Raw genomic sequence first — 16,250 nt, forward strand, 5'->3', positions numbered from 1 at the left:
AAATATCGATGAATGATTATTAACAGTAAAATTTTATGATTGCTATCCTGATGATCTGGCTTCCATCAGTCAATTCACAGATCACAATCAAGGGTCACAATGCAATTTCAATTTATACCTTGCGTAATTCATTAATACTCAGTACCGCCTTACATGTTCGAGTATTTTTTGCAGGAATATATTCATACAATGTCAGAATCTTCACCCATATGTGGCTTTCAGTGAGTGACACATCGACTTAATTGCTTACGAATTCTAAAATGAATAGCAGAAAAAGTGGTTGTCGGGATTTTGTCATTATTTGCATCACTGCGTGGACATCCAAGTATTTTTACCGCGTGGATCCGCCATATATCCTTCGCACGATATCACATATTTTCGCTTTTGTCACTAGTGTATTGTGCCATTGGGAGCGATTTTTAATGGCTGTAAAATCATTGTGATCGTCACTGACAGAAAAACAATTAAAACGACGTCAGGAATAAATGGATCGTGACGTAGAATTTCGAGGACTGCAAAACAAAATGGCTGTTATTCGAGAATTTTTGCAAAACTATTTGACGTAAATTTTTTTATTCAATATGTTGGTTAAATGGTAGTTGCAGGTTGTATTATAAAAAGTATTCTTTAATATCCTGGTGTTCATTACAGGTGACAAATCTACAAGTGTCAATATATATAGTTTGTTTTAACATACTCGTCAAGTGTAACCCATTAACGCAAATTATAACGATAGACCTCAGGAGTATGAGTTTTAAATCTGTATTTTTCATACCTGTTTAAAATGTAACACTTAGCCGATTTACCATACAATGTGGTGTATGTAACATGGAGACTGGTAAAACCAACGTCCTCACATGCCGAGAGTCTGGCTATTGTAATTCTTTTAATATTCGATTGGAAAATAAGAAAAAATCTTTTTCCTAACAAATTTAAGCAATTAATACAGTCATAACGTAATAACTACCAACATACAAAGATGATAAACTGCAAAAAAAGTAATACGTTAAATGGTTCATTCGGAACTCACAAAAACACACATTTTTATATTTATCTTTTTAGATAATGAACAGATTGTGTGGTATATTAAAGTCGACGATGTGTGACAGTCGTGGTACAGAATCACAGATATGTGTTTTTCCGACGTTCGTCGTGATTTTACGGTTATTTCTAGTTGATAGTCTTACATACTCGATCTCTTTTGTTGGCACGATTAGAGCGTTAATACTCTTATTTGCAAGATTTAGTATGTTACCATTTACCATCGACAGTTATATAATCTGAAACAAATAGGAACATCTCGGGGAGAGATTTTGTCAGGGGATGTAGGGATTTGGGATTAAATCAAAGAATGGTTTATTCCGTGAGCCGTGGCCTAGTTTCTCTCCTTACTTGTCATTTCGAATGCTGTACCAACTCCCTCGTTAGCAATATATATTTTCCTGGGGTTGCGACCATAACCTAGTGTTTGAATCACATGAGAATTAATAGATATGTCTCATATTTGCTATGTACAAAATGTATGTTGACTTATACTTTTATACGCTATTTGGGAAAAATGAAAATATAGACTTCAGTAATAAGAAGCAGTATTGATTTTTTAATCGTCCGAAGGCTGGCACATTTTCTTTTTAAATATATGGGTAAATAATATCTAAGTTTTGTTGCATTAAAACTACAAATGTGGCCAAGTTTCACTATTAAAATGTGGCCCCAAGGACTAACCTTCCGCCGCCTCCCAGACAACCACAGGCAATCATACAACCGCGGCGCCTTGCACATCATGCGAGGCGGTTCATTCCAGGATCCTGACTGTTTATGGGGACGCTAATGCAAATTAAACAAAACAAAAAGACCTCTTTTAAATATCGAGAAAAATTTATTTTCATAAAATTTCTAAAAATAGGATTGGCTAAATATAAATATGGAAATTCATGTTGCTTTTGTAAACTAGGTCATATACCTTCCATTATATTTTCCGAATAATACATGGATTTTCATTATTCTGTCTTCAAGTGAAAATTATACAATGTCATCATGTATTGGATTTAGGACAAAGCGATCAAATAAAGCATTTTTGTATTGGATGCTAACACAATCTACATGACAATTTGTCAATTCATTCTCACGAAAATGCTATCCGCGTCATGATAGTAAACAATGAAAATACATTGATTGTAAATTATGCACTAAATAGATAATAATTGTATTTCTGCATAGATTCCAACATGCAATAATTAATATTTTCTGTATTGGCGGAATTGATTAGTGTGGTAAATTACCTTCATTACCAAAGCTGTCTTAGAGTCATTGTGTCTTTGGGTGCTATCATCTAATTTTCCTGTTGTAATGTTACAAATGTATACATACGACTTCAATTTAGCGGGTGGGTGGGAGGTAGGGGGGCTTGAGCGGGAAAGTAATATGTATGAACCTCATCAAAAATATGAAAGGTTTTAGTTTTTTAATATTTTTTTTTCTGCATTTAGTATGCTATTCGCCTGTATACTAGGTTTACTAACTTTCTCATTTCTAATTCGTTTGACATTGTATATTTGCGTTAAATCGATAGGGACAAAAATTATAACTAAAACATCTAACATTTATTGACTAACCCCTTTAACTAGTTTGGTGGTATACATGACACGAAACTTATAGAAGTCATGCAACTTTCGTGACCGCCGGAATTTTGTTTGCCATAGCAATGTACAATTCCGTTTTGGTTTTAGCATTATTTTCCATGCCGATGATATTTCCATTGACGCTCTTAAGTATCCATTTAATAATTCATCTAATTCTTTTTTAACATTACTTGGATAGTTGTATATGTTTAATTGTTAATTCTAATTTATTACTGTGTTCCACAGATTTAAACATATAATGTTGTATAGTAACGTACAACTTAGTTTTTTTTCATTTCAGCAAAAAGGCTTATCAAACATCTATTTACACCACGTGTGACAGCCAGTCTATTATTAAGGCGAATGCTTATGAAATTGATAGTGTACAATTGAAGTGGCTAGCGATTATCAAGGTTAATACAGAATCATGGTCAGTTTTCAGCTGTGATAAAATGACGAATGTTACGTTGCATTAACATCAGTCGTTCCGGTTAGGTTTTTTGAACTGTATTTACAAGTACATTAATAACTGTTCTAGACTGTTGGCATCATTTACGTGTACTTAAAGACCATCGCTAGGTAATTCATAGATTAAAAATACCATTCGTGCATAATCCGTTATAACCTGCATAGGCAACGTACTCAAAGTCCGAAGCATGCTAATGCTTCGATAAAATATAATAAGTTAAAACTGAAGACAGACTTGTTAAATTGAAATAAGCAGATAAACAACTAAATTTTGGTTGCATTTTCGTAATTAATGATATCATGACATCACAAAAAATTTATAATCTTGGTAACGTTGTCACTGTGAATCTTATTTCTGAAACAACGGTTTTTTAATATTAAGAAATATGATAGTACAGAAGCCATAATGCCTAAGGATAGTCTACTTAGTGTATACCGAAAAAAGATTCCTCTGTCGGCACGAAACAAATTACACAATTGCCGAGCAAAGTAGAAACGTAAAAGCGAAAAGCGAACAATCGAAATAATTATATGAATTATATATAGCATAATAAAAATTATTAAACTTTTCTACGAGCTTTTCGTACGGACAGCTCTATTAACAATCTCAGATATCGTTTTTGAGGGTTAGAGAGAAGTTCCAGTGGCAAATTGATAACAAGCACGTAATTATCTTAATCAATGATCGGTTTTAATTGGTATCTATAGATGACTGTTCTTTGAAAAGGAAACAGCGCGCGTGTGCATGTCACGTTATCGTACAATACAGTCAAGGTCAAGGTGACGCTGAATCTCAACCATACGACCAAGTGTCCCTTGAGTTGTAGTGCACAGACAAATCTTATCGTGAACAAGATTCACGTTCACAAATCCAAGACGCTTTATGAATATATGTCTTGCTATTTTATTTAATGTTCATGTGGATATAAAGAATTTCATCAGTTCTAAATATCTGATTTAAATTTAAGTCAACTTGCACATGTCCAAAGATGCTTTGAATGATCCTCAAAAGTAACATAAAATCACAAAGGTTTTATCCGTCATTACTTCCAAATCGAACAGTTCTTGCTATAACCCAATGTCTTCTATCACTGTTTGTAGTACCCCGCTTCCGGTTTAAGGAAAAAACTACGAAGAGTGTAGTTGTACAATGAACTGGGCGAAGCAGCCATTTTTGAATGTCTCCCAATGGCTCAAGTCAACGACGGTTCTCACAGAAACATGACAGGAATTGTGCACCGGAATCTCTTGCACTCTGTGAGATTTTGATTTTGTGGCGGCGAGAAATTGGCCCAGTGCCATTTTACCTGCATAGCATCACACTACTGAGACAGAATTACGTCATTTGTTTGATCACACGAAACACACGATATTGCGCCAAAGTACATGTATTGATGTAGGAGAAGCGGAAGTGGATGATGTGCACGAAGTGTCGCCGAGGACAGATAAAAAGTCATTAATTTCTAAAAGTTTTACTGCTCAAAATGTCAAGACAAACGTATTCAAGGTACACCGAAACCAGGTATCTTTTCGCAATTCCAAGACCTTTTACCACTTCCGGTTAACGAAACACCTTAGTACTGATGCTAAGAGTACCTTACCATCCAATTCTATCTAAGCGCAGTTATTAATTACGCGTTTCCGAAGTAAAAGTTAAACGCATTCTAGATCTATTGTTTTTCGCTCTTTTGAAAACAAATATTGAGATTTCTGAAAAATTAAGACCTGTGATTACTAAATAAAGGGTATCTATAGACATGTCATCCTCGACATACCAGTGGTTGCTATCACTGTTGTTATATCCACTATAGCAACCCATGGAATAAAGAGGATGTAGACATGTGTACAAATACAGTACCCTAAAAGGAAATACACAAGACATTCATTTGTCATTAAGTCAGACTAAACAAATGACAGAACGCTGTAATTCTTTTAAATCCACAGGTTTTCCCCCTAACAGTTTTACATGATCAATTCTCCAATGAAGTTATCGCAGACGTACCTGTTACTAGGTGCATCTCCCAACAAAACCAAGCTGGGTTTGCGAATTCGTTTTCACTCAATAACAGTCACGTAATCATACGAGGTTTTGCATATTGACAAAAGGCCTCCCAATACACAGCGAACGCTCATTTGGAGCGGACACAGTAGGGAGAGATGAGTCAGCGCATTTCCCTATATACATCATTAGCTGCTGACAAAATAAAATCGAACACGTATATATATATATATAAGTTGTGCGACGGAATACATCACCCGACCACATATCGATATTCATAAAAGCATGTACTCGGTTACGTCTCTATCGATTGACCGTCACCTAACGTGGGACCAGAGAACCAACATGAGCTGAAGGGTCGTATGCAGGACACGACCTCCTGTGAGTATTGCGTGATACCAAAGCAGTTATTTTGATAAAGACCTACACGAACACATCAACTGTAAGATGTAATAGACCCGTTCTGTGTTAGTTGTCAATCACAGCAACTCAGCATCATTCATGAAGAGACCAAGTATCAAAGAGTGCACAATGGAACCGGATCGTTGGTTTACTTGTGTATCGCCTACGTGAGTCTACCTACTGCCAGGCTTTGTCTCTGGTCGGCGATGGCTTAGTTGTTAAGGTGTGCGATATCATCAACTCAATCTCAAGATTAAGAACTCGGGCTTTGAGGGACCTCAGAGGAACACTTTTATCTAAAGACCCTGAACAGAAATATCCGCAATTTTGCCGATGTGAGATTTTCTATATCATGTACATATCTATTATGTAAAGACATACTACAAGAGATATTTGTAAGTGAAACATATATAAAGTGGTTCACATGGTAAGACAGAAAAACAAGAGTCATTCATCCTCTCAAAGGCAAAGCCTCGTGTTTGCCAAATGAAGAACCTTGGCCTTCTTGCTGATATTCTCCTGTCTCGCCTCAAAAAAGAGGAAATATTATATTATTCATTCTTCTACGACCAAGACAGGGTACAACCCTTATTTATCCAGACAGGTGATTTGAGATTGAATGCATAAACCCACAAACTGACCAGAATACGGAACAAGAAATATCAGTGTTTATTGCAAAAAACAAAAACAAATAGAACACCAATTTTACGGAGGAAATGACTTGGAAGTTATAACTGAAGGTATCGATTGCCTTGCATAGAACGCCGTGAATAACTTTTTAACCGTTTGTTATATAAAATGATATCTTGTGCATTATCATGTTTTCATTTAAATAGTTTGATATCAAACATTCACTGTTAAATGTATCAGACGGAAACTTTATATTTTACTCTATTATGTGATGTAAGTTAATAAAAAATCTATATATTCAATGCAACGTATTGCAAAAAGACAATGCTGGTTACAATCGAAACTGAACCAATTTTAAATATCCGATGAGACAATGATAAATAACTACACGGAGTACAGACGACGAAACTAAACATACATGCCATATCAATTAAATCTAATATGGACATTTCCCAGGGTGTTGATGACAAATACTGGATTGGTTTCCCAGGGTGTTGATGACAAATACTGGATTGGTTTCAGGGAGCAATTCAAAACTTTGTGATGCTTGCTGGCAACAACTAAATGTTTGAACAATAATCGAATTAGAATAACAACAGCGCAATTCTGGTTGTGTATCGCGTTTGTCAATATGTAACAAACACTTAATTCAACGGTTCTACCGAGATTTATACAATACTGAGCAGATGCTTGGCGACATAATACCAAATAACCATGGTAACAGAATATCACGTCATACTGTCTAAATACATGTATGTTGCAATCAACATCGCAATCCCATAAGACTCACCTCTTACATAATACGGGATCAAAACATGCAATGTAAAAGCTATTAATTCGGTTCATTCTACATGAAGAGACCTATTTTATGTACCTATTGATTTTATTAAGTTTTAAGTGCGTTTAAACAGAAAATACGGATGAGACCGATCTACGCTCGGGCATACACACGTACAAGACAACTTTCCTTTCGCTTTAAAGGAGTACTATTTCCGGTGTACGGTGATGCCCTATAGGATGGACCAGAGTAAATTGTTATATGGTAACCCGATGGCTTAAAATTTCCCTGAAAGTTAAAATCTGACAAATTCTATAAAATCATCAAACATTGACTAAAATTTATAAAGGGTCTGCTAAGTGAGGCGTCATATCGCCATAATAAATCTTTACATGTTATTTTTTCTAGATTTTTTTGTGAAATATAAACTCACCTATGCCGAGCAGTTTAAATCCAGTTCTTTATAGTGTCAATGTCGATGATATAATTGTCTGTGTTAGTTAGATATCCCATGTAAATAGCATAAATGAACAATCGTTGGTTCGCCACACTTGAACACCTGCCATGAAGAGTTCGTCGAACTTCACAGTATACGGCCAATGGTGAACAGTTCTCGGACGGGAATATGATCAGAAACAATCGGGTCGCGCGCCTCATTGGTCTCTCGATTGATTGACAGGTTTTCAGTCGATGGTTGTAATAATCGTAATAAGATAACGCATATTAAATCATATGTAATGATACACATGCCATGTCGATCGAAAAAATCTTGATCAACTATCAGCATATTACACTGTCCAGACTAAAAGACTAAGTATTTTAAGTGATAGAAGCAGACGACACATTGCATTATACACAATACTTCCTTATCCCAAATTCGCGTACCTTTGAACATGTCTCATGTGTATGTAGTATTGAAAAGACATAAATACATACAATTACGAAATATGAACATATAATTTCAACCTGCTATTTAAGTCTCTATTTCAACAAAGGCCCGGAAATCAGTACATTGTAGTTCAGTAATCAACAAGATCCAGTCGAACGACAGTGCAAAATAACCCCTGGATAATTGAGGATGGTGGTATAACGACAGCGAAAGTAACCCATGGAGTATCGAGGATGTCTTCAACCCTGTTTTCTATATGATATTTTCGAAGTTTATGATAGCTAGTAGTCTGTTAAAGGTAAAGGGTATATTATAACGGCTATTCTGCATTGAGATGCAATTATAACTAGGAATTGTTGTCTACGTCATGAGTTTGCAAGCGTAAAACGCCGTGCACACATGAACTGATGGCGTAACAATAACTGCTAAGCACATGTTTTAGTTGTAAGATATTATAAGTATAATATTGGTGCCTGGAGTCCCGACCCATCCTATTCACAACGCCTCTCTCAGTTTTTTTTCAATAACCAAGCATACAATCGATATATCCATTAAAACTTCATAAAATTCTATCCCCCCCCCCCAGCATTTTCAATGGAAAGCAAGCAAACTTGGCTATACATAGAATCTATATGTAAATATGTTTGCACAAATAAATAATTAAAAAAAAAAAAAAAAACAACAACAACATTTTTGGACAAAAAACGTTTGTCTTGTCATGGATGTTTTTGTGACACAACGACATGTATACACGTAGTTCGACAAGTTCCACTGATTATAAACCAATATCAATGACGTCAGCCATCCGGACAGTTCAAGGTCATACCCCTGTGACGTACAACACCCCGACTGCAAAAAACACTGCCAAAAAACAAAGAGATATGCACATGTTGAAGTCTTATAACACAAAAAAAGAGTCAGGGTCGAGGTTAGATTGTAAACAGATATGGTTTCACAGCAGACGACTGGAGATCTCCATGAAGAGATGGTACCATCTAGTACTAGTCTAGTCGACCAGTCAAAGCATTGCCGGGGTACGGGGTACTCCGACTTGAGGACATGATTATAATGTAATGACATAAACTATTTATCAAAGATATATCAATATCTGGAAGTTTGTCAAATGTTATGACAAAACATGATTCAACAATACCATGCACTATAGATTGTTTTTCGTCCCTCGTTTCGAACCCTTATTCGATCTTTAAGACTTTGCCATTCCAATTACATTGAGCCTGTGATAATCCCGCTCATGCGATTAGGATAGCATGCGGTAGGAACTCATATCTTGGGATAAGAGCTGGAGTTCAAATTGGCCCCTAACCTTAAGGCTTACACATACTGATATTATATCGACGGCACCCTCCCTTAACCATCCAATCTTGATTTTGTTTGCGTATTTCGAGGGTACTATAGTACTATATGCCTGTAAGTAGATGTTTGAGATATAATCATAAGCGCTTGCCTTTATTCCTTATAATAATCAGTCACTGGCAAATGGGGCAAACGAACCAGTACTAACTAGGTCTATTAGCCAATTTTTGTAGCAGGATGTTAATTTACGTACGTTTTATTTTTGACTGAACAAGTGAATGTGATCAGGAAAATCACAAAAGTTAAGGAAATTGTTAAGTTGAGGAGGTAGTTAAGTTGGGAAATGGTTTGACAAGTCATTTTGAGGAATATCAAGCAATTTGAGGAAATTTTCAGATTTGAGAATATCTCAGGACATGAGGTGGTTTATACAAGTAAGGCTAGAAACCCTGATAACGATATGTAACCATAGTAGGGATGACATAGCTATGATGAAATATTACCAAATGGCATTCTCTAGATCTCCTGTCGTGTCGGTAGTCGAAAGCTGCTCAAATTCTTCCATCCAATATTTAAAGACAAAGACCCTATCTCAGCTATAACTGCAATGTAATACGCCAATGTCTTGCTATTACGATAGCCCACGAAAATTAGACCTCTTCTCTCAACTTATATGTATCGACAACAAATACAGGAAAGATGTTTTCTATTTTGTCTTAAGGCCTGCTATACCCGAAGTCATCTCCCTTTCCGAGTCACAGGGACCTGGCACGAAATTTTTTTACCAATAGTATACATATATATATATATGTTATAGTATCAAGGGTATGAACTCGGCAGGTACGCAGGAGCAAACGGAACGCACTATTTTTTTAAAACCGTGTGATTATTTTTTAAATGACATTGGGATATCTTATATCATTTCTCTTTCCATTGAGTGCTTCATGAACAAAATTGGCCAAGTTATTGACGCAGTTATCGGAAATCTTACCTCCGGTCGAAAAAGATGGGCACCTACAAAAACCAACATCACAAAAACTACTTGTGTTTACCCATCGTTTCCTGCCGTGTCGGGTAGTCGTAAAGCTGCCCTGTTCCTCCAATTCCTCACACAGAGACCCTATGGCTCAATGTAATACGCCCAATGTCCTTGCAATACGAAAACTAGACATCTTCTAGTCAACGTAGTATGGCTTGGTTTGAGGTGCCCATTAGAGCCCGAGTATCGACTACAAATACAGGAAAGCAATATGTTTTCTATTTTGTCTTAAGGCCTGCTATACCCAAAGTTATCTCCCTTTCCTAGTTTCTATTGTTGAATGTCTCCTTGTGTCGCATTATCGTGTGCTTTCATGGGCATTAATGTATCCTAGTTATTTCCAGAACGGAGAAGACATGTACCAAATAATAAGGGAAAACACCCGGAAGTATTTCTAAACCACAATACAAACACACATACTGAATATAAAGTTATCCGTATATTTATAGAACCGAAACCCTGTGTTATGCACAAGCACATGTTTTCGTTTAATATAACAATGGGTCAGTATACGAAACAGAATCCAATACAGAGCTATGTACCCCGGAGTCCTATCCGGTCACTACCACTACCAGGGCGACTGATGTATATACCAGACAGGCCTCTGACAAAAGGCGGACATTTAATTTATGATAAAATTATGGCTAAGCCGACAAGAAACAAATGTGTTTTGACATGAGAGCGTGATGGCGAGACTTATGGGTATTAAACCGGCTACAGGGAATGTCGGATGACATGAGACGAACACGTGTTTTACGGCCAGTGTACCACGCAACGGACACTGGTCAGATGTGTATTAAAGTCACTGTGATACAGCAGACTGATCCTGACCTGACCAGTCGACATCGTCCCTACTGACCATTCATTTCAAGCCTCTTCACTGGACATCTCACAGCGTCCTTGACCATTCGCTGTTAATAGCACGAGTCCAGTATCATATGAACTCTGAGATGTGTAATTGTGTAATACCGTGTCCGTATATTTATAGAGCCAAAATCCTGTGATATAGAGCTAAAAGCCTGTGGTATAGAGGTGCCGTTACGTATACCTATAGAGCCAAAAGCCTCTGGTCCTAGCACCTTAGGTTACATGAATATAAGCACAGGGAACTGACACGAAAATGTTTAACCAACAGTATACATATATATATTATAGTATCAAGGATACTATAATATCTTTTGTTTGTTTGTTTGTTTGATTTATTAACGTCCTATTAACAGCTATGGTCATGTAAGGACGGTCTCCCATGTATGCGGTGTGTTGCGTGTATGTTGTGCGAGGTGAGTGACTATAATATATATATATGTATACTGTTGGTTAAAATTTCGTGCCAGGTTCCTGTGATTATAAGTATAACTTTGTCTTCAAAATTTGATCAATAATTTCGTACATTGCTATAAAGTGTTGACGATTAGCGATTACAGAAAACATCTTAGGCAAAGGCAATGTTGTTTTCTTCAGAAGACCACGAATCGGACACATGAACCACTGATTATTTAACAAGAGAGACGGTCACGTATACAGGGGTCAAAAGGGCACGGAAAGTTAGACATATTATACGAACTATGACGTTATGTATGTTACCTTGTCAAAGAAAAAAGGGCACGATGTTTCAGTTATACTCTGGGCCCAATCTATCTAATATGCATTAGGTTCAAGGAGAACACAGCCCCGCAGGTAATACCATTGTATGATGATATAAGGCGACTGAAATTGGGATGTCATCTTTTCTTCCGTTTCTTCTTCCCCATCTCACTGCACACATCCACTTTTGGCATGGCGTTGTGTGATCGCCACTATCGGTCGAGATTCATCGTAATCTTTACAAAATATATCGTTTCTACTACTGCTTAAAGGAGGCGGAGACAATTGGTGTGCTATCCTCGATATTGCAGGGGTTACTACCACTATCGACTCGTTATATCCACAATGCACATGAATATTAATGTTTGTGATATGAACTCTTGTGAAGATATAGGATGGTAGTTTGCCCGTTGTCAGTACAATGTGATGGAGGTGTGCTGCTCTATGTCTTCGGTCTACATGTAAGCTTCAATGAAATAACGCTAGAAAATAAACAACAACTGCACTATTACATGGACACACAGCACTAACATATCACAGCCTTCAAAAAGAAACACATTCGTCACACGATACACTTCGTATGCAGAAGGAGTTGTTCTTATCAATAATGTACTGATCACTGATCTGGTCTTTGATTTGTCTCCGGGAACTCCGGCTTTCCTCTAACAAAAAATCTGGCACGTCCTTAAATGACTGGATGTAATAGGACATTAAACTTATAAAACCAACCCAAACCTTATTGATAAAAGACTTTAAGAACATTCAACCCGTTGCACTTTCATTATAGCGTAAGAACATTCAACCCCCGTTGCACTTTCATTATAGCGTAAGCGTATTGAAGAGCTGGTTTTAATCAGATTGGCACAAAACAAACCCCAATTGGAAAGAAGTTACTGCCATTAACGAGATTTACAAGCAATAAACAAAGAAATCTTAAATTAGGAAACAACGTAATATGATGAGGATAGTTCTGTTCAGAATCACGAAAACGAAATAGTCTAGATTGCTCAATCTAAGAAACTGGCAATATCCATAGTAAAACTGCTCTGGGAAAGATAACCAATTGTAAATTTCCCGCGAAACACAAGTAGGACAAATAGACTTACAATGGTTTGACAACAAGGTTAGCGACTCGACGTAGATAACATACTTTAATACTACCATGTTTAGGGACAGCAACAACAGTTTTCAAACCTATACTGTATATCAATCAGTACCTCCTACATATTTCCATACATCATCCCTATTGTGATCCACAGTTCCCTTGCAATAGAATGTGAGCACCCCAATAAAGAATAGCAGAAGCACAGGTGTTTTACTCTATATTTTTATCTCTCTATATATGTAAAGCTGTGTCAGTATTACATATATCCAGAAAAAAATTATAGAGCTAGTTAAGCTAAACGTCTGTGGCCGAAGTTTCCCCCAGCCCTGACACCACATTCTGGCTAATGCATATGCTTTTGTCAAACTGCCAAACACTGGTGTTATGGTTAGAGGATACTCGGACGGAATGATTGAATGTAGCTTTAGCAGGCTTTAGCAGGATACACGTGCACGTAAGATTTGTAATTGAAATCAAGTTCATAAAGAGAGGTTTTGGGTGAAATAAAAAAAGAAAAGTTTCGAAAATAAATCTCTTAATTAGAAACAAATTGTAATGGCCGATTAATCTGTTACTCGGTTTGCGATAACCTTTATGTATTACCCATATCATACAACGAATGGTGACAGTTGGTGAGACCACAGGAGTTTGACGTTCTGTCAATATTTTTTTGCATAAACATTCTTAAAGAAACCAAACAAAAACCAAGAATGAAACATAGCTTGCCAAATTCTTTTCCGGCTTCGTTAAAGATCTGTAAATGTCCTGAGCGATGCCTGCGCACAATAAATCATCGCCTGTACATAGACATAATACGTATATAAAATACCCCGTATACTGTAACATGTTTTTTACAGAGTATTATAGATATCTGATATTAAGTGATATGATACTGACAGACGTCAAGCTCATGTGGTGAAATGAAAGCTATATATGTAGCTATTGAAAACTTTGCATATAACAATGAAATTCAATGATCAAATCTAAAACAGAAGGTTGATAACAATGCATATCAACCTTGTCAATATCATGTGCGTTGTCTGCTGTAAAAAACGATGGAAATTACATAACTGTACCTTGTGTTTCAGCAAACCGCCCCTTTAAGATCCAATGCAGACGAATAACAGAAGATGCTGGAGCTAGGACGGAATCAAATGGTCTTGTATAGCCAGGAAATGAACACTTATTGATTGTTGCGCACGCGCCACAAAATTGATATATATCGACGTTAAGTGGCATATGCGACTGTATATCGAATGGCGAAGAAATTGTGCTGTATATCTTTATATATGTGTGTGATTGCAATAAAAACTGGGGACAATTGATACTCTGCGAATATAATGATGGTATAAATAATTCGCTGGATTAGTAATCACGTATTCAGCTATTTATGATATACAGCACGCACGACCAATTGTCTTGTACATCTATAGCGGAGCGGTCGTGAACAATTTGTGTTAAATAATTTATTGTGACTTGTCTTGAGGACATCTGGAATACTAAAAATAAACGATAAGTTTCTTTTTCGGTAAACAAAATACTAATAATAAAATGCATTTTAATATATAGATTAATCGATGTACGATTAACGGTTGTGACGTAATGATAAAAATAATTTGGATATTTATTTCGATTTATGTGCAGACACTGAGACTTCAAATACATTCAAGTTTTTATAACTGCTGACATAATCAAAGGTGAACCAAGTGGGGGCCGTTCGGACAACTGGCAAATCAACAATTAAATCCATTAATAAGAAATATGATATTATCTTATTTACATACATGAGTACTCGTCCTTTACTGTAAAACCTGCATTAGCGACCACCTTTTCGCAAGATCGATCCTAAACAGCCAATTTCAACACATTTTGAGCTTCCCATTAATATGCAAAGACGACGTTCTTAAAAGTTTTAATTCGCTATCAAAAGAGCAAACCTTTGATGAGACCATTCCTCTAGAAGGAATCGTTGGCCAGCGGACATTGAAGTTACCAGCATGAAGTCTTTTGGTAGCAATTGCAAAGCCACGACTTTTAAAAGTTGGTGTTTTTTGCTTCCACATATGAACGAAACCTGATATGTCATTTAATGACATGGTTCTTGCTAGAGCAAGCAATCCAACCTCGCCAGCTTCAAGTCACAATGAACAGTTTAAAAGTCACTCAAACATCGGGAATATGAGTAATTATGCTTAAGTTGTGATTGAATGAAGTATATTTATGATTTCCGAAATATGTTGTTCTTAATTATGAATATCCACGGAGGAGGCAAACATGCATTGTATTGACATTGCAAACGGTGTGAGGCAACTATCTAACGGAGCTCCCAAATGTTAAATAGGGGTTTCTTTCAGTGTACAAATTACTTTAAACTAAAATGATCATGGTGGAAAAGTGGTGCAGAAGTCCTGAAGTCACAAAACGTTTGGTTCAACCACTAATATTCAGCAAAATCACTCATAACAAATGGGTAGAAAATCATATTGCTATTGACAACGGTATATGCGCAATAGAAGATTCTGGATTATGAAGTAATTTTCAAATCGATGCAATGGTGGATGTTCATGGGAAAAAAACCCCGATGACCTCGACACAAATCATCGGTACACACTGTTACCTACTAGGCCCAACATAATCGTGATATTTCGGAATACTACTTCATGCATATATATATATCACGTTTTAGGTATAATTTAATGATACGTAAGATAAACGTATGCACTGGTATGCATCAGGACTAACATTTAGGTATTACTGTTGAGTTGTAGATTTTAGGTTGCCTGTAAATTTTGGTAAAATTAGCAAAAAATTGTACATTTGAGTTCCGTATGCCCACAGGATTCGGTATGCCCACAGGATTCGGTACATACATCCAAATAACTGTGCTATTATGTTTACTCAAGTCTGTAGCATGTACAAGGAGCGCCTGTTTGACCGAAAAAGTCTTCACAAAAGTATACACATCGAGTCCTATTTGACCTTGTCATGCAAATGGCGGTTGTATAGATTACATATATAGTTACAAGATTCTTTAGTGGTTGCTGTTTTCCCTCCCAGATCTACTGTCCTGAAATGATCCTGACGTAACAAACAACCCCACGTGCCATTCCGTATATATTGCATGTACTTTTCATATTCAGGGGATACTATATATATAGACGAAAATAAGTTTACCACTTCAGAAAATGTACTAGCGTACCAGTCAAGGCCAGTGCGAGAAATAATATACATCGAGATTGTATATATAATAAAGATGCAAAAGATGCAAAGTGTCAATGGCATTGTGCAAATAAAATCTTTGATGACAGACCACAACAATTACCTATATATGTGATGTATTTTTCTATTCATTGTATAAAATTTCAATTTAAATAAAAATGGGTCAAAATTATGTTTTAATTGTCCTGAAATGTACCGTAGC

At 36.4% G+C, this 16,250-nt stretch overlaps 1 protein-coding gene across 2 annotated transcripts in view; it reads right to left on the reverse strand.

Moving 5' to 3' along the window:
* The window catches only part of LOC138335183 (protein phosphatase 1 regulatory subunit 3B-like), a 44,849-nt gene extending 30,766 nt beyond the window's left edge, over positions 1 to 14,083 (reverse strand). Inside the window, exon 1 of one of the 2 annotated variants that reach the window (XM_069284157.1) lies at positions 13,906 to 14,083. In XM_069284157.1, coding sequence (XP_069140258.1) covers positions 13,906 to 14,068 — 163 coding nt within the window. In that variant the 5' untranslated portion in view covers positions 14,069 to 14,083. Of the gene's footprint in view, positions 1 to 7,331; positions 7,480 to 13,905 lie in introns of those variants that run through there. The other variant, XM_069284160.1, reaches the window with a different exon arrangement.
* Positions 14,084 to 16,250: the final 2,167 nt, after the last annotated feature.

Source organism: Argopecten irradians, chromosome 11 (assembly GCF_041381155.1).
Source record: "Argopecten irradians isolate NY chromosome 11, Ai_NY, whole genome shotgun sequence".
Taxonomy (NCBI): domain Eukaryota; kingdom Metazoa; phylum Mollusca; class Bivalvia; order Pectinida; family Pectinidae; genus Argopecten; species Argopecten irradians.